The sequence below is a fragment of the Pelodiscus sinensis genome, chromosome 32 (genome assembly GCF_049634645.1).
Source record: "Pelodiscus sinensis isolate JC-2024 chromosome 32, ASM4963464v1, whole genome shotgun sequence".
Classification (NCBI taxonomy): Eukaryota; Metazoa; Chordata; order Testudines; family Trionychidae; genus Pelodiscus; species Pelodiscus sinensis.
The window spans coordinates 2,022,709-2,041,034 of NC_134742.1; the positions used below are offsets into that span (position 1 = coordinate 2,022,709).

The 18,326-nt window shown below is 53.1% G+C and overlaps 2 protein-coding genes across 2 annotated transcripts in view; one reads left to right on the plus strand and one right to left on the minus strand.

The window, feature by feature from the left end:
- Nucleotides 1–18,326, minus strand: part of LOC106731675 (uncharacterized) — a 70,205-nt gene that overhangs the window by 21,155 nt on the left and 30,724 nt on the right. The gene's annotated exons all lie outside the window — the stretch shown is intronic.
- The window catches only part of LOC106731284 (uncharacterized), a 28,854-nt gene continuing 11,899 nt past the window's right edge, over nt 1,372–18,326 (plus strand). Inside the window, exons 1-6 of the mRNA XM_075913795.1 lie at nt 1,372–1,505; nt 8,215–8,270; nt 8,815–8,941; nt 10,665–10,781; nt 13,572–14,304; nt 16,930–16,933. Coding sequence (XP_075769910.1) covers nt 8,220–8,270; nt 8,815–8,941; nt 10,665–10,781; nt 13,572–14,304; nt 16,930–16,933 — 1,032 coding nt within the window. The 5' untranslated portion in view covers nt 1,372–1,505; nt 8,215–8,219. The remainder of the gene's footprint in view (nt 1,506–8,214; nt 8,271–8,814; nt 8,942–10,664; nt 10,782–13,571; nt 14,305–16,929; nt 16,934–18,326) is intronic.

Consider the following 18,326-nt stretch of genomic DNA (forward strand, 5'->3'; position numbering starts at 1 on the left):
AGGGCCAAGAGCAAATTTTAAAAAAAAATTAAAAAAAAGAAGCGCTGTTAACCTGTGGAACTCCTCGCCAGAGGATGCGGTAAAGGCCCACGTCCTTTCTGTAGTGGGAGGCCCAGAACGGGACACGATACTCCAGGGCTGTGTCTACACTGGCAAGTTTTTCCGGAAAATCAGCTGCTTTTCCGGAAAAAACTTGCCTGCTGTCTCCACTGGCCGCTTGAATTTCCGGAAAAGCACTGACGAGCTCATGTGAAATCATCAGTGCTTTTCCGGAAACGCTATGCTGCTCCCGTTCGGGCAAAAGTCTTTTTCCGGAAAACTGTTCCGGAAAAGGGCCAGTGTAGACAGCAGAGATTTCTTTTCCGCAAAAAAGCCCCGATCGCGAAAATGACGATCGGGGCTGTTTTGTGGAAACGAGCGTCTAAATTGGCCACGGACGCTTTTCCATAAAAAGTGCTTTTCCGGAAAAGCATCCTGCCAATCTAGACGTGCTTTTCCGAAAATACTTTTAATGGAAAACTTTTCCGTTAAAAGCATTTCCGGAAAATCATGCCAGTGTAGACGTAGGCCAGATGTGGCCTCCCCAAAGCCGAATAAAGGGGAATAATGACATCTCTGGATCTGCCGGCAACGCTCCTCCAAATGCACCTAATCTGCCATTCGCCTTCTTGGCTACAAGGGCGACTGTTGACTCCTATCCAGCTTCTCATCCACTGTCACCCCCTTTTCTCCCGGACGGGTGCTTAGCCGGTCGGTCCCCAGCCCGGAACCGAGTGGGGTCCCCAACTTGGGGCGAAGGCGTTGCCAACTCAGGCCTCCGCCGCCCAACCTGCAGCGCCTCAGTGGTCAAATCTGTCGCCCGTTCCCTGCGTACCCATTTGAAGTCTCGCCCTACTTGGCTGGGGGGGGGGGGGCAGGAACAGGGTGTGTGCAGGGGGGGCACTTGGGGGAGGGGGAAGGTCTGAACTGTGCAGCCAAAATTTTTTTGGGGGGGGGGGTGCATTTTGGAAAGCAAACTTTTCTGGCTGTGAAACCCCCCTTTTATTTTTTCAATGCAACAAAAAAAAAAGCCTCTTTGGTATCCAGGTTTTGCAAAATGGGCCCCTAGCTTTGGGTAGCAAAAGCAGAGCCCCCCCCCCCTTTCTTTGGGGGGGGGCTGAACTGGTTTCTCCTCCCCCCTCCAGAGCAGCGGAGCGCCCCCTGCAGGATCCGGGCGTGGGAAAAACAAGCCAGGCTCCGGCCGAGGGGGGGTTGGGAGCCAGGAGGGCCCCGGTCCCGGATCCAGGAGGGGCAGATCCACGGGGGAAGGGGAGGGCTGGGGACTCAGTTTCCCCCCCAGCCCTGGGGGGGCCCCGCCCCTGGCTGGGACACGGTGCAGCCCGGGCGGGTATTGCAGGGCACAGGAAAAAGGGGGGGGGGGGAGATGAGGGGGCGGAGCAGCTGTCGCGGGGTGTAAAATGTTCCTGCTCCTCCTGCTGCCCCCGCCCCCCCAGGGCAGACGCCAGGTAACTGGGGGGGGGGGGGGGGAGAAGGGGGGGCAGGAAAAAATGACTCTGGACTGACCACCCTGCCAGGGGTAATGGGGGTGCTGGGACCCCCCCGATATGACGCAGGCCCCTTTAAGCCAGGGGGGCAGCAGCCCCCCCCCCGGTTCCAGCCCCCCCCAGCCCTGTGTGTTAACGCAACTGGGGGGGGAGACCTTAGCTATAGCTCCCCCCTTTCTTCTGCCAGGGAGGCAGGCGGGGGGGGGGGGTCTCCGAGGGGTTTCTCTAGGGGGACCGGGCAGGGAAGGGGTGAAAAATAAGAGGGGGCAGGGATAGAAAAAGTTGGGGGGTGAGAAAAACTTGTGCCCCACGGCTCTGCCCCTCGAGGGAAGCCGGAGGGGGGGGTAGGTGGGCAAGGAGGAGGGGGGGGGCGTAGTATTTGCTGCCTCACCCCACCCTGCCCCCTGCATCCCCCTCCTGCCCCATCTCCTCCTGCCCCCTGCATCCCCCTCCTGCTCCCACCTACCCTGCCCCCAGTATCTCCCTCCTACCCCATCTTCTCCTGCCCCCCGCATCCCCCTCCTGGCCCATCTCCTCCTGCCCCCTGCATCCCCCTCCTGCCCCATCTCCTCCTGCCCCCCACATCCCCCTCCTGCCCCATCTCCTCCTGCCCCCTGCATCCCCCTCCTGCTCCCACCTACCCTGCCCCCAGTATCTCCCTCCTACCCCATCTTCTCCTGCCCCCCGCATCCCCCTCCTGGCCCATCTCCTCCTGCCCCCTGCATCCCCCTCCTGCCCCATCTCCTCCTGCCCCCCACATCCCCCTCCTGCCCCATCTCCTCCTGCCCCCTGCATCCCCCTCCTGCTCCCACCTACCCTGCCCCCAGTATCTCCCTCCTACCCCATCTTCTCCTGCCCCCCGCATCCCCCTCCTGGCCCATCTCCTCCTGCCCCCTGCATCCCCCTCCTGCCCCATCTCCTCCTGCCCCCCACATCCCCCTCCTGCCCCATCTCCTCCTGCCCCCTGCATCCCCCTCCTGCTCCCACCTACCCTGCCCCCAGTATCTCCCTCCTACCCCATCTTCTCCTGCCCCCCACATCCCCCTCCTGCCCCATCTCCTCCTGCCCCCTGCATCCCCCTCCTGCCCCATCTCCTCCTGCCCCCTGCATCCCCCTCCTGCTCCCACCTACCCTGCCCCCAGTATCTCCCTCCTACCCCATCTTCTCCTGCCCCCCACATCCCCCTCCTGGCCCATCTCCTCCTGCCCCCTGCATCCCCCTCCTGCCCCATCTCCTCCTGCCCCCTGCATCCCCCTCCTGCCCCCCACATCCCCCTCCTGCCCCATCTCCTCCTGCCCCCCGCATCCCCCTCCTGCCCCATCTCCTCCTGCCCCCTGCATCCCCCTCCTGCCCCCCGCATCCCCCTCCTGCCCCCTGCATCCCCCTCCTGCCCCATCTCCTCCTGCCCCCTGCATCCCCCTCCTGCCCCCCACATCCCCCTCCTGCCCCATCTCCTCCTGCCCCCCGCATCCCCCTCCTGCCCCATCTCCTCCTGCCCCCTGCATCCCCCTCCTGCCCCCCCGCATCCCCCTCCTGCCCCCTGCATCCCCCTCCTGCCCCCCGCATCCCCCTCCTGCCCCCTGCATCCCCCTCCTGCCCCATCTCCTCCTGCCCCCTGCATCCCCCTCCTGCCCCCTGCATTCCCCTCCTGCCCCCTGCATCCCCCTCCTGCCCCATCTCCTCCTGCCCCCCGCATCTCCCTCCTGCCCCATCTCCTCCTGCCCCCTGCATCCCCCTCCTGCCCCATCTCCTCCTGCCCCCTGCATCCCCCTCCTGCCCCATCTCCTCCTGCCCCCCACATCCCCCTCCTGCCCCATCTCCTCCTGCCCCCTGCATCCCCCTCCTGCCCCATCTCCTCCTGCCCCCCACATCCCCCTCCTGCCCCATCTCCTCCTGCCCCCTGCATCTCCCTCCTGCCCCATCTCCTCCTGCCCAATCTCCTCCTGCCCCCCGCATCTCCCTCCTGCTCCCACCTACCCTGCCCCCAGTATCTCCCTCCTGCCCCATCTCCTGCCCCCTGCATCCCCCTCCTGCCCCATCTCCTCCTGCCCCCCGCATCTCCCTCCTGCCCCATCTCCTCCTGCCCAATCTCCTCCTGCCCCCCGCATCTCCCTCCTGCTCTCACCTACCCTGCCCCCAGTATCTCCCTCCTGCCCCATCTCCTGCCCCCTGCATCCCCCTCCTGCCCCATCTCCTCCTGCCCCCCGCATCCCCCTCCTGCCCCATCTCCTCCTGCCCCCCGCATCTCCCTCCTGCTCCCTCCTACCCTGCCCCCAGTATCTCCCTCCTGCCCCATCTCCTCCTGCCCCCCGCATCCCCCTCCTGGCCCATCTCCTCCTGCCCCCCACATCCCCCTCCTGCCCCATCTCCTCCTGCCCCCCACATCCCCCTCCTGCCCCATCTCCTCCTGCCCCCCGCATCCCCCTCCTGCCCCCCACATCCCCCTCCTGCCCCATCTCCTCCTGCCCCCCGCATCCCCCTCCTGCCCCCCACATCCCCCTCCTGCCCCATCTCCTCCTGCCACCCGCATCCCCCTCCTGCCCCCTGCATCCCCCTCCTGCCCCATCTCCTCCTGCCCCCTGCATCCCCCTCCTGCCCCATCTCCTCCTGCCCCCCACATCCCCCTCCTGCCCCATCTCCCTCCTGCTCCCACCTACCCTGCCCCCTGCATCCCCCTCCTGCATCCCCCTCCTGGCCCCTCCCCTCCTGCCCCCAGCATACCCCTCTTGCTCCATCTCCTGCCACCTGCATCCGCCTCCTGTCACATCTCCTCCTGCCCCCCGCATCCCCCTCCTACTCCTACCCACCCTGCCTGCAGCATCCCCTTCCTGCCCCCTCCACCCCCTCCTGCCCCTTCGTCCCCCTCCTACCTCCTCCCACCCACCCTACCCCCAGCATCCCCCTCCTGCCCCCTCTGGTCCCCCCACAGGCCAGTATGTCTCCAGGCTGACGGGCCCCCGTGCTCCATCCCGCTGACGGGGGGGGGGGGGTCCCTTCCTGCAAATAACGTGACCCCCCCTAAAAGGCATCGTGAGGGGGTCTCTTGCAAAGTCTAAGAACGGCCAGACGGGGTCAGACCAAAGGCCCATCCGGCCCAGCGTCCCGTCTGCCCACAGCGGCCAGCGCCAGGTGCCCCAGAGGGAACGAACAGAACAGGGAATCCTCACGGGATCCCTCCCCTGTCGCCCATTCCCAGACACACTGAGGCTAAGAACACCCCTTCTACCGCCCCTGGCTAATAGCCATTGATGGACCTCACCTCCATGAATGTGTTCAGCTCTTTTTTTGAACCCTGTCCAAGTCCTGGCCTTCGCCACATCCTCCGGCGAGGAGTTCCACAGGTTAACGGTGCGCCCCGAAAAACTTCCTCTCGTGGCTTTTCAACCTGCTGCCTCTTCGTGTCATTGGGCGACCCCCTAGGTCTTACATTGTGGGACGACGCAAATCCCGTTTCCTTCTTCCCTTTCTCCCCACCCGTCATGATTGTATGGACCTCGCTCCTGTCCCCCGTTCGTCTCCTCTTTTCTAAGCTGAAAAGTCCCCGTCTTTTTCAGCTCTCTGCATGTGGGACCCGTTCCAGACCCTTCCTCGGTTTTGTTGCCCTTTTCTGAACCTTTTCCAATGCCAAGACATCTTTTTGGAAAGGAGGTGATCACATCTGTAGGCAGCATTCCAGATGTGGACGTCTCATGGTTTTATACAGAGGCAATAAGATAGTCTCTGTCTTAGAACATAAGAACGGCCGTACTGGGTCAGACCAAAGGTCCATCTAGCCCAGTATCCTGTCTACCGACAGTGGCCAGCACCAGGTGCTCCAGAGAGGGTGGACCGAAAACAATAATCAAGTGATTTGTCTCCTGCCATATGTCTCCGGCCTCTGACAAACAGAGGCCAGGGACACCATTTTATCCCCTGGCTAATAGCCTTTTATGGACCTAACCTCCATGAAATGATCCAGCTTCTCTTTAAACTCTGTTCTAGTCCTAGCCTTCACAGCCTCCTCTGGCGAGGAGTTCCACAGGTTGACTATGAGCTGTGTGAAGAAGAACTTTTGTTTATTAGTTTTAAACCTGCTCCCCATTAATTTCATTTGGTGTCCTCTAGTCTTTCTATTATGGGAACTAATGAAGAACTTTTCTTTATTCACCCTCTCCACACTTAATCTTATTCTCTATCTCTTTCTTAATGATTCCTCATGTTGTTTGCTTTTTTGCCGGCCACGGAGGGGATGTTTCCAGAGAACTCTCCAAAAAGACCCCAAGCTCTCGCTCTGGAGTCGTTTAGCCAAATTAGTCCCCATCATTTTCTGTGTCTCGTTGGGAGGATGTTTTCCAAGGTGCATGACTTTGCCTTGATCCACATTCAATTTCACTTGCCATTGTGTTGCCCAATCGCTTAGCGTGGTGCGATGCTTTTTGGAATCTTTTCCAACGGCTGCACACAGAACGACTATTCGGGAATTTTTTTTTTTTTTTTTTTTTTGGTGCCGGGAGCCTGTGCTTTCAAATAAGAAACCTGTTTGACACTCCCAGGACTGGATAACACCTCTAGGGATGCTCTCCCCGGAGTCTAAGCAGCCCAATTTTATCCCCAAATGCCTACGTTTCGGGCGCGAGTGTCTGCAGCTTGTGCTCCCATCCACATCTTTTTCATTGGTCTAAGATGCTAGAAAGAGTTTAAAATGTTTGAGTTTTACTGGGGGGAAGAACAGGTCCCATATGAAGAGAGTTAAAGCGACTGGGACTTTTCAGTTTGGAAAAGAGGAGACTGAGGGGGGGATAGGATAGAGGTCCATAAATCCTGAGTGGTGTGGAGAGGGCGAATAAAGAAAAGTTATTTATTAGTTCCCATAACAGAAGAACTAGAGGACACCAAATGAAGTTAATGGGTAGCAGGTTTAAAACGAATAAAAGAAAGTTCTTCTTCACATAGCGTGTAGTCAACCTGTGGAACTCCTTGCCAGAGGAGGCTGTAAAGGCTAGGACTATAATAGAGTTTTAAAGAGAAGCTAGATAATTTCATGGAGGTTAGGTCCATAAAAGGCTATTAGCCAGGGGATAAAATGGTGTCCTTGGCCTCTGTTTGTCAGAGGCTGGAGAGGGATGGCAGGAGACAAATCGCTTGATCATTGTCTTCGGTCCACCCTCTCTGGGGCACCTGGTGCTGGCCACTGTTGGCAGACAGGATACTGGGCTAGATGGACCTTTGGTCTGACCCAGTACGGCCGTTCTTATGTTCTTATGCTCTAATTTTTTCCTGGTGTTTTTGGTTTTTTGGAGGAAGGGTTTTGGGGGAACCCTAACTTCCAGTTCCTTCCTTCCTTCCTTCCTTCCTTCCTTCCTTCCTTCCTTCCTGTCCTCCTCAGTTCCTTCCTTCCTTCCTTCCTTCCTTCCTTCCTTCCTTCTTCCTTCCTTCCTTCCTGTCCTCCCTCAGTTCCTTCCTTCCTTCCTTCCTTCCTTCCTTCCTTCCTGTCCTCCCTCAGTTCCTTTCTTCCTTCCTTCTTGTCCTCCCTCAGTTTTCTTTCTTTCTTTCTTTTCTTTCTTTCTTTCTTTCTTTCTTTCTTTCTTCGGCTATGTCTACACCACAGAGTTTTTCCAAGATACCAGAGGTATTCCCGAAAAACTGCTGTGTCCAGGGAACGCGTCTGCTCTTCCGACATTTTTTTTCGGAAGAGCAGACGCGCTTTTCAGTATCCCTGTAAACCTCGTTTTACGAGGAAGAAGGGATGTTCCGAAAAAGAGGATTTTCCAACATTTGGCCCCGTGTAGACGGGCCAGTTTGTCGGGAATGCCTCTTCTGAAAAAAGAAGCAGAAAAAGCTACGCAAATTTCACTTCGCAATTTGCGTAACTTTTTCTGGAAGAACAGTGTCGTGTACACATAGCCTGCCTCCGCTTCTTTCTTTCTTTCTTTCTTTCTTTCTTTCTTTCTTTCTTTCTTTCTTTCTTTCTACATTCCGTCTTTTCTTTCTTTCTTTCTTTCTTTCTTTCTTTCTTTCTTTCTTTCTACGTTCCATCTTTCTTTCTTTCTTTCTTCTTTCTTTCTTTCTTTCTTTCTTTCTTTCTTTCTACGTTCCATCTTTTCTTTCTTTCTTTCTTTCTTTCTTTCTTTCTTTCTTTCTTTCTTTCTTTCTTTCTACATTCCGTCTTTTCTTTCTTTCTTTCTTTCTTTCTTTCTTTCTTTCTTTCTTTCTTTCTTTCTTTCTTTCTACGTTCCGTCTTTTCTTTCTTTCTTTCTTTCTTTCTTTCTTTCTTTCTTTCTTTCTTTCTTTCTACGTTCCGTCTTTTCTTTCTTTCTTTCTTTCTTTCTTTCTTTCTTTCTTCGTTCCGTCTTTTCTTTCTTTCTTTCTTTCTTTCTTTTCTTTCTTTCTTTCTTTTCTTTTCTTTCTTTCTACGTTCCGTCTTTTCTTTCTTTCTTTCTTTCTTTCTTTCTTTCTTTCTTTTCTTTCTTTCTTTCTTTCTTCTTCACCTCTTAGGAAGTGAGTTTGTAGCTCACGAAAGCTGATGCCTAATAAATACTTTAGTCTTCAAAATGCCCCCAAAACTCCTTGTTTTTGCTGCAACAACCTGACCCGGCTCCCCCTCTGAAAAGAGCCGTGAGCCCTCGGTCTGCCGGGACGTACCCCACGAGTGTGAAAGTCCCATCTGACGCGTCCCTTCTCGCCCTGACAGGGGTAATGGCTGTGCTTCGCTCCACACCAGAACGGGCAATGGCGGCGGCAGCTCAGGTACGGATCCTTCCGTGCCCCGCGATGGGAAGCGGGGAGGCCAAGAAATCCACCAGGCGGAGGGACGTGAAAGGGGCACCCCCGGGAGAGGGCAGAGAATCCCCGAAAGGAAGAGGTGGGTGGGACGTGCAAAGCTATTTCCTTCCGAAAGCGCGGGTAGCCCAAAACGGGACTGAGTATCAGTGGGACCTCCCTAATCCGGCACCCTCCAATCTGGCACTCTCTAATCCGGCACACGCCAATTCCGAGGGAGGGGCTTTTCCACCGCCGGACTCCCCTCTCCCACCCCTAACAACCTCCGGGCTGCTTTTGGCAGGGTGGGTTTTTTCCCGGGTTTCTTTCCGTTTTTTTTAGCCGTCGTGCACGCCACGGCGACCGAACCCCTTTTTTTAATGTGGCAAACGTTACGCAGTGAATACAGCTGGAATGTCCCAGTTCCCCTTGGATCTAAAAGAAACCGATGCACACGACAGGTCCCCCTGCCACCGGGAGGAGCGGGGCTGGTGTAGCAGCTACCGAATGGGAGTCCGATTGTCGTTTTCAGGAGCTGGTGAGCTTCGAGGAGGTGGCGGTGTATTTCTCCGAGGAGGAGTGGGCCCTGCTGGACCCGGCGCAGAGAGCCCTCTATTGGGACGTCATGCAGGAGAACTACGAGACGGTGACCTCTCTGGGTATGGAGTTCTGTCCCCGTGGGTACTAAAAGCCGGGGGTAGAGGGGGACTCTCTCTGACATACCCAGTTGGCTTCTGATCCCTTACATTGAATGGGATCGGGTCATGCCCCCCATACTGGTGCCAGACACACAACCCCCCCGGCTGTGTCTAGACTATACCTCTCTGTCGACAGAGAGATGTAGATTAGGCCTGTCGAAATTGCTAATGAAGCGGGGATTTAACTATCCCGCGCTTCATTAGCATAAACATGGCCGCCGCTTTTTTTTTTTTCGACGCGGAACTGTTCTGCAAAAAAATCCCCAGCAGTCTAGACATGGATCTGTCGAAAATAAACCGTTTTTCGACAGAGCCTGGATTTCTCCAAAAATGCGGTTTACAAGATCTGTCGAAAAAGGAGTTCGTTTCGACAGGTCCACGTCTAAACTGCCGGGTTTTTTTCCGTCAAAGCTCCGTTTTGGAAAAAAGCAACGGCCATATTTATGCTAACGAAGCGCGGGGATATTTAAATCCCGGCTTCATTAGCGGTTTTGACATGCTTGATTTGCATATCTCTATCGACAGAGGGATGCAGTCGGGGCGTAATCCCACAGGGCAATTTCTTTCTGCCTCCTGCTCACTTGCCCCCAGGCTGGGTTAGACCTTGTGTGAGGCACTTTTATCGACTACGGTTGAGCAAATTCTGCCCAACACGCCTGGTCAATTTCTTTCCCCTCTCGTCTCGGGCCTGGCTCAGGTCCAGAGGGAGGTCACTCAAAGCAAAGTTATGTCTTAGTGTCTGGAGCAGTGTTTCTTAAACTATGTCGGAGGAGTGCCGCGGAGAACAACAAAATTCAAAATGGCCGTTCTTAAAGGGGCAGGCGCCTCTTTTCTTTTTTTTTTTTTTTTTGCTCAATAACTTTTCCCCAGCCTCTTTTTTTTCCCCTCAACAAAAAATCCTCATAAAAAAATCATTGTTTGGTGTTCCTCGGTCTTAAAAAGTTGAAGAAACACTGGTCTGGAGCAAGGTTCCCTCTCATTTTCCCCCACCCGTGTGCAGAATAAATTTTGTTATATGTGCCAAGGCACGTGCAGATGTGCACCACCAATGGAAACACAGGCTGCTGGTGGTGGCTCATCCGCTGGGTGGCATTTAAATCTTTCCAAGCACTCAGCTGACGGGACGCCGGTCTAAGGGTGCTAAAGGTGCAACAACTCTCTCACCCTGTCCCCAAGGGGTGGGGGGAGTCCCCGGACCCTGCCCCCCCCCCTCCGCAGCTGGACGTGACTTGCAGCCGGCAGGGAGAACGGAAGATTTTATCAGGGACGCCGTGTAGCACCGACGTGTCAGCGCAGGAACCAGGAGCCATCAATGCAATTCATCTTGGGGGGAGGGGAGCCCCAAGCCATGAGTCCTGACCCCCACCCCCTCACTGCACCCGAAGCTGACGAGTCCAACCCGCACGGCAGCCAGCCCCACCTCCAGCCTCTGTCCTTCTTCCGGGGCATCACCCGGCCACAACCCCCTCGCGGGCTGAGGTTATGGCGTGTCCCTGGGGAAGGCCATCCCCATCTAGGAATTGGCGCCGGGGGAAACTGAGGCACACATGTTATTCATCTCGATCTCTTCGAGTCATAGCTGGGACGGCCGGAAGGGGGGGTAATTGTGGGGTAGCCTGTTCTCCCGTATATGGGATTTTCCCTAAAGACATGGGACTCCTCACCCATGTATTTTCCCCTCCAGCAGATTTTCCCATTCCCAAACCTGATGTGATCTACCAGCTGGCACGGAGAGAAGAGCCACAGATCACAGCTCTCCAGGGGGCGGAGGAAAAGGGGACCCTACGAGACAGCCACGCAGGTAAGGCTGTTCAACTCGGGAAACGTTGCTGAATGCCGGAACAGCTGGAACTCTCTCCTCAACCCGGTCTACACTATGGAGTTATCTTGAAATAACTAGAGGTGTAGAGAGGGCCGATAAAGAAAAGTTATTTAGTAGTTCCCTAAATAGAAGAACTAGAGGACACCAAATGAAGTTAATGGGGAGCAGGTTTAAAACTAATAAAAGAAAGTTCTTCTTCACACAGCACATAGTCAATCTGTGGAACTCCTCGCCGGAGGAGGCTGTGAAGGCTAGGACTATAATAGAGTTTAAAGAGAAGCTGGATAATTTCATGGAGGTTAGGTCCATAAAAGGCTATTAGCCAGGGGATAAAATGGTGTCCTTGGCCTCTGTTTGTTAGAGGCTGGAGAGGGATGGCAGGAGACAAATCGCTTGATCGTTGTCTTCGGTCCACCCTCTCTGGGGCACCTGGTGCTGGCCACTGTCGGCAGACAGGATACTGGGCTAGAAGGACCTTTGGTCTGACCCAGTACGGCCGTTCTTATGTTCTAACCCCCCCCCCCTTATTTCGAAATAACAAGCAGCGCGTCTGCACGACCAAGCCCAAAAAAGAGTCCAGTTCGTTCGAAACCTGTCCTCCTGCTTTCCTCAGAGAATCACGCCGATTTCGACACGGTTCTTTCAAAACAGCAGCGGCTGCTGTTTCGAACGAACGACGCCTCGGAGTCAGGAGGGGTACGTCTAGATTACGTTAATTTTTCAAAGGGAGAGATGCAAATGAGGTGCTAATTTGCATTTCTTCTTCCGGTCGCTTTTTTCGAAAGCGAAAGTTGTCTGGACGCGTTTTTTTTCCAAAAATGAACCCCGGAAAATGAACCCTTTCCGGAAAAAAATCACGTCCAGGCAAATGAACCTCGGAAATGAACTCTTTCCGGAAAAAAAACCCGCTCTTCCTAAAAAAAAAGGTTTACGCCGTTTTTCGGAAAAGGGGTTGATTTTCCAAAAAAACCCGCATCCGGACCAGGGTTGCCAACCGCCAGTAAATTTACGGACAGTCCATAAAAAATTAACCGACATTGGACGTGTCCGTAAAGTCCATAACAAAATGTAGGTGTCCGTAAATTTCGGCAATAAAATTTCAAAAAACCAGCAATTATTCTATAGGCATTACATTTCTTCTGTGCTGTTTCTGCCATTTTACTGCGGCGCAGCGGAAATTGGATGTTTTAATTAAGATTAATACCTGTCAGAAATGGATCCGGGAGAATTACTTCCGCTATGGTTAACAGCGTCCGTGTTCGGCTGTACGATCACAAAATGGAAAACGTTCAGGACCATGACTTAAATGAAAGTGAGTTCAATAGCCTATTGTTCTTGTGATGTGTGAATGACAACGATGACTTTTCACTTTGGGCCTTTTATGTCGTCTTAATAGAGTATAACAATTATGTCCGTCAAAAAATGGGTCTGTCCGTAACATTTTCCCCATTTTGTCCGTAAATGAAATTTCTGCGGGTTGGTAACCCAGGTCCGGACTTCGTTCACTTTTGAAACACCCGCTGTCGAAAAAGCGAGCGGAAGAAGATCGGCAAATTAGCGCCAAATTTGCATATCTCCTTTTGAGAAACAAAAAAGTCATCTAGATGTATCCTTGAAGTAACGACTCCCCAACGCTTCCTGAGGCTCAAAGTGAAGATAGCACGTCCAATATGAACGGGGCCTGTCGTGGACTTATTTTGGGTCTTACCCGGACTGGGAACAATTTCGATTTGGGCAGATGGAAATTGGGAGGTTGAGGTTGGACATGAGGAAAAACTTCCTGCCTGTCAAGATGGTGGAACACTTGAAGAAATTGCCTAGGGAGATATCGCTGGAGATATTTAAGAGCAGGTTGGACAGACACCTGTCAGGGATGGTCTAGACCAGCGTTTCTTAAACTGTGTTTTGTGTCACACCAGTCAGAGGTGTGCTGCGGAGAATAACAGAGTTGAAAATGGCTGCCCTTAAAGGGGCAGGTGCCTTTTTTTTTTTTTTTTTTTTGATCAACCAAAAAATCCTTGGTGTTGCTCATAAAAAAAAATTATTTGTGGGTGTTCTTCAGTCTTTAAAAGTTTAAGAAACAGTGGTGTAGGCTTTAAGTATCAGAGGGGTCGCCGTGTTCGTCTGAATCTGCAAAAGCAGCGAGGAGTCCTGTGGCACCTTATAGACTAACCGAAGTGTTGGAGCATAAGCTTTCGTGGGCGAAGATCCACTTCGTCCGATGTGGGTGAGTCTTTGCCAATGAAAGCTTATGCTCCAACACTTCTGTTAGTCTATTAGGTGCCGCAGGACTCCTCGCCGCTTGGTCTAGACTTCGTTTGCGCCTGCAGTGAGGGCAGGGGGCTGGACTCGATGTGTCTCGAAGTCCCTGGCCACCCTAGGCATCTATGCTTTTATAAAATCAGGAGTTCTGAAGTCGAATGTAGATTTTGAAACAATTTCCTAGTGTAGACAGGCCCCTAGTTCTGGCTCCTCTCCAGTGGGTGACGTAGCCACAAGACACGTCATTCACGGCTTCCCGCTTCCTTTCTTCTGCGGCCCATCTTTCTTGTGCATGTCCCGCCGGCTGTATTGGTTCCCTTCTCTCCCACAACTCTGGGAAGAGATTTGGGGGAATTCAGCTCCTGAATTTTTCCATCTGCCCCACCATGAATTTGGCTTCTTTTTCGCCTTCCCTCCTCCCCCGCTTTCCCTGTCTCCGCTCTGCGTTTTCCTTATTTCGCGGCGCAGAGAACGACTCACGCCCGGAATTTCTCTTTCTCCCGACAGCTGCGGGGTTCAAGGAGACTGAGGAGCAGCAGGGGACGCTATCGGTAGGATCCAAAGGAAACGTTTGCTGCGGTCTTGGGCAAGGAAAAACCACTGAGAGTCAGAGGGCGCCGGGAAACCCGCCGGTGACGAAAGTGGATAAAGCCACTAATTGTGGGAGAGGCCTGAAGCGCCGCAAGAAAACCAGTGCCCAGAGGGTCCCCGCGGGAGAGAGACCCAGCACGTGCAGTGAGTGTGGGAAAAGCTTTAGCAGTCACTCTCACTTGCTTATCCATCAGCGGATCCACACGGGGGAAAAGCCCTACAAGTGCCCCCAGTGTGGGAAGAGTTTTAACCAAAGCCCCAACCTGGTGACGCACCTCTGGATCCACACCGGGGAGAGACCCTATACATGCCAGGAATGTGGGAAAAGCTTCACCGCCAACTCCACCTTCATCAAACACCAGCGGATCCACACGGGGGAAAAACCGTACCAGTGCCCCGAGTGCCGGCGGAGCTTCAATCAGAGCTCAGACCTCATTCGACACCAGCGCCTGCACACGGGAGAGAAACCGTTCCGCTGCCCCGACTGCGGGAAACGATCCAGCGACAGCTCCGCCCTCATCGTGCATCAGAGGATCCACACGGGAGAGAGGCCCTACCGGTGCCCGGTCTGTGGGAAAGGCTTCACTTGCTCGTCGCACCTGATCACGCACCAGCGCACCCACACGGGCGAGAAACCCTACAAGTGCCCGTACTGCCGGCAAAGGTGTCGCGTCAAATCCGCCCTGATCATCCACCAAAGAATCCACACGGGCGAGAGGCCCTATACGTGCCCCGAGTGTGGGAAAAACTTCAGCAGCCGGTCACATCTGAATTCACATCGCAGAATCCACACGCGAGACGCGCCGTGTAAACACCCGGCGTGCGGGGAAAACGACGCGGAAAGCTCGCCCCTTAGTCCACATTAGACTGTTTCCCCGGTCTAAGGCCAACTAAGCAATGGTTTATTTTTGGATTATATTTGTCCACTTTCCTCCAGAATCACTATGCTGAACGCCACTCCGAGACACCGGTTTAAGCTCCTCCCCTTTTTGAATAATCGAACGCACACAGCGCTGCATTCTGGGCAGGCGTTCCATGGCGCAATGTTATTCCGCATGGGCTGGGGCATTTGGGGATTTTTCTCGCGGTGCATTGTGGGATGGTGACCCGAAGCCACTGGAATTCTGGGACTTGGATCAAGTGAACAAATTCCACGGTTCCTCTTGTGTCCTCCCATCAGTCATCTGGTTCTTGTAGGGTTGCCAAATGGTTTCAACAAAAAAATCGGACATACCTGATAGTACATCGCAATCTACATGACATCTGAGTTGGAAAATGCCGGATATTTCTATTTTCTCGCTTCTATTTTCTCAATTTGTTCCCGAACAGAAAGCTCCAGTACTGGACTGTCTGGTACAAAACCGGACACCTGGCAACTCTAGGCTTTTGTGAGCCAGAACCGGTTCCAAGCTGAGTTGCAGGAGGGGAATATTGCTGTGTGCTGTGACAATCTTTATCACGAATGGGCCGATGCACAAGTCAGGCCGTTGTGTGGCTTTGGACGAGTGGCATGAACGGAGCAAGAAAACAAAAGCAAGCTGTTACTTCTGCGAGAACATTTCCTGAGGGGGTCTCTTCCGGCTGTGACTTGTGGGGCTAGCTAGTCAGACAGACCCTGGATGGCTCACAGTGGTGTCAGCACGTCCGGATCACAAAGCCAACGTCCCTGGGAAATTGCACAGAGCTGACCGTGGAGCGGGCGTGGCAGTGGTCTTTGCTGCATGAAGTGATGTGGTCTTCTCTGTCTGGAAGTTTCCTCTTCTCCCAAGGGCAACCGCTCACCTGTTTGGGGTTGGTGAATCAATTAATGGAGCCATCCTAGAATTGTAGGGCGGGAAGGGAGTGTTTCTTAAACATTTTAAGGCTGTGGAACACCAAACAATCGTTTTTTTTGTACACTTCCGACTGTCTCATGGCACAAGAAACACGGGACTAGCCCACTCCCAGCAGGACCAATCACCATCTAGACCAGGGCTACTCAACACACGGGAACACGCTCCATATTGGCACGTCAATATAACGGTCTTCAGTTGAGATGTGTTTTAGTAGGTCAAGTCCCGGACTGTCATCGCTCCTCAAAAGTGCTGTCCAATGGGTGGAAATGGGATAAATATTGCATTTTATTAATATCCACACAACTGACGCGTCTAGCCTTGCCTGAGTCTTTGTATTCATGCCGGTCAGCGAGGGTATTTGCATATATTTGCATATATATTTGCGTGTCTATGCAACCACGCTGACATTGCAGCTCTTGGCGTGTGCTGAGAGTATCACTGTGGCCCCCGGGGCTTCCGAAGTTGAGCGTTTCTCAACCTTTTAAAATAAAGTATCCCTTTAAAAAAAAAAAAAAAAAGCACCCCCTTTTTAAAAACAAATTGTAAATCCCCTCAATACCTGAAATTTTCAGACACACCCATTTTGTTTCTACCGTCGCAACACATTTGTGGAAACAACTTCTTCGTCACCGGGCGAGCCATGACATTTTGGGGCGAAAAAAGGACAAAATGAATAACGCGCTGTCAAACTGAACGCAAAAATTCCGCTTTCTCCAAATTTCCGTGGTGTGGACGTACCGCCCTCCTCCCCCGCCCCGACTTCTCCCGAGTACCTCTGAGGCTGTGTCTACACGGGCAAGTTATTCCGGAAAATCAGCCGCTTTTCCGGAAAAACTTGCCAGCTGTCTACACTGGCCGCTTGAATTTCCGGAAAAGCACTGACGATCTCATGTAAAATCATCAGTGCTTTTCCGGAAAAACTATGCTGCTTCCGTTCGGGCAAAAGTCTTTTTCTGGAAAACTGTTCCGGAAAAGGGCCAGTGTAGACAGCACAGAACTGTTTTCCGCAAAAAAGCCCCGATCGCGAAAATGACGATCAGGGCTTTTTTGCGGAAAAGCGCATCTAGATTGGCCACGGATACGTTTCCGCAAAAAGTGCTTTTCCGGAAAAGCGTCCTGCCAATCTAGACGCGCTTTTCCGAAAATGCTTTTAACGGAAAACTTTTCCGTTAAAAGCATTTCCGGGAAATCATGCCAGTGTAGACGTAGCCTGAGGGTACGCATATCACTGGTTGAGAAACACTGGTCTACACCATCCCGGATGGTTGTTTCTCCAACCTGCTCGTAAACGTCTTTTTCTACGTGCTGCTATTCGGAGGGTGGTGCTAGGCCAGTTCATGAAACTTGGTAGGACGCAGGAAGTTACTGAATATTTGGAAACGCGGGGGCTTCGGAATTTTATTGTGGGGGACCATTTATTTTTGGCCTCCCAATTGTAGGGAAGTAAGCGAATAATCAACTATTTGCATTCCTCCTTTCCTCCCGCTGCCTCTGTATCAGGCTACGTCTACACTGGCATGATTTTCCGGAAATGCTTATAACGTCCATGGCCAATGTAGATGCGCTTTTCCGCAAAAAAGCCCCGATTGTCATTTTCGCGATCGGGGCTTTTTTGCAGAAAAGAAATCTGCGCTGTCTACACTGGCCCTTTTCTGGAACAGTTTTCCGGAAAAGGACTTTTGCCTGAATGGGAGCAGCATAGTTTTTCCGGAAAAGCACTTATGATTTTACATGAGATCGTCAGTGCTTTTCCGGAAATTCAAGCGGCCAGTGTAGACAGATGGCAAGTTATTCCGGAAAAGCGGCTGATTTTCCGGAATAAGTGGCCAGTGTAGACACAGCTCTGAGGTCTGGAACAGGGGAGGCCTGTTCACATGTGATTCGTTTCCGAATCGCATTGTCGACAGAATTTTTACGGACGACTCGGTTCGTCGATAGGGGAAGGCGTCCCGGCTCGGTCCTGCCTCGCACAGGATCCGGGATCTACTGCCTGGAGGGCAGGCAGCCCGACTCGACCACGTTTAAACGGCGGGGGAAAGTCCTGGACTCAGCGCAGCGCAGGACCGAGCCGGGCTGCCTTCCCCTATCGACTCACCGAGTCGTCGGTAAAAATTCCGTCGACGACTCGATTCGGAAACGAATCGCGTGTGAACAGGCCTCCCCCATTCCAGACCTAACGAATTCGTCAACGGGAAGGGATAATTAGCCAGGGCGCCGCAAACCCGGCTCGATGACGGTGGGAGAATGTTCCATCCGTCCTAACCACAGATGATCCGGGAGTTTCCATGTTTGCTCAGCTCTTGCCCTTCTCAGCAACATGACCGGAACATGGGTCACATGCTTCTACCGATGTTCATCACGTGGTCTGTGTCATGGCTCCTTCCCCACTCTGGCATGATAAATGCAGAAGTGGGGGCCAGCAAGTGTACCCCAAAGCCTTATCTACCAGGCTTTGGTCGAAAACTTCCCCCACAATCTTAAAAACCGAGATCTCGGGAATAAAACTTCCGCTGCCACCACCCAAATGTTGATAAAGAAATCAGGAGAAAGATCATTAGGAAAATCTCACCCCATTCCTTACCCATCCCGGCCAACAACCATTAATGGCCCTAACCTCCATGAATTTATCTAATTCTCTTTCAAACCCTGTTAGTTCCCATAATAGAAGAACTAGAGGACACCAAATGAAGTTAATGGGGAGCAGGTTTAAAACGGAAAAAAAAGTTCTTCTTCGCACAGCTCATAGTCAACCTGTGGAACTCCTCGCCGGAGGAGGCTGTGAAGGCTAGGACTATAATAGAGGTTAAAGAGAAGCTAGATAATTTCATGGAGGTTA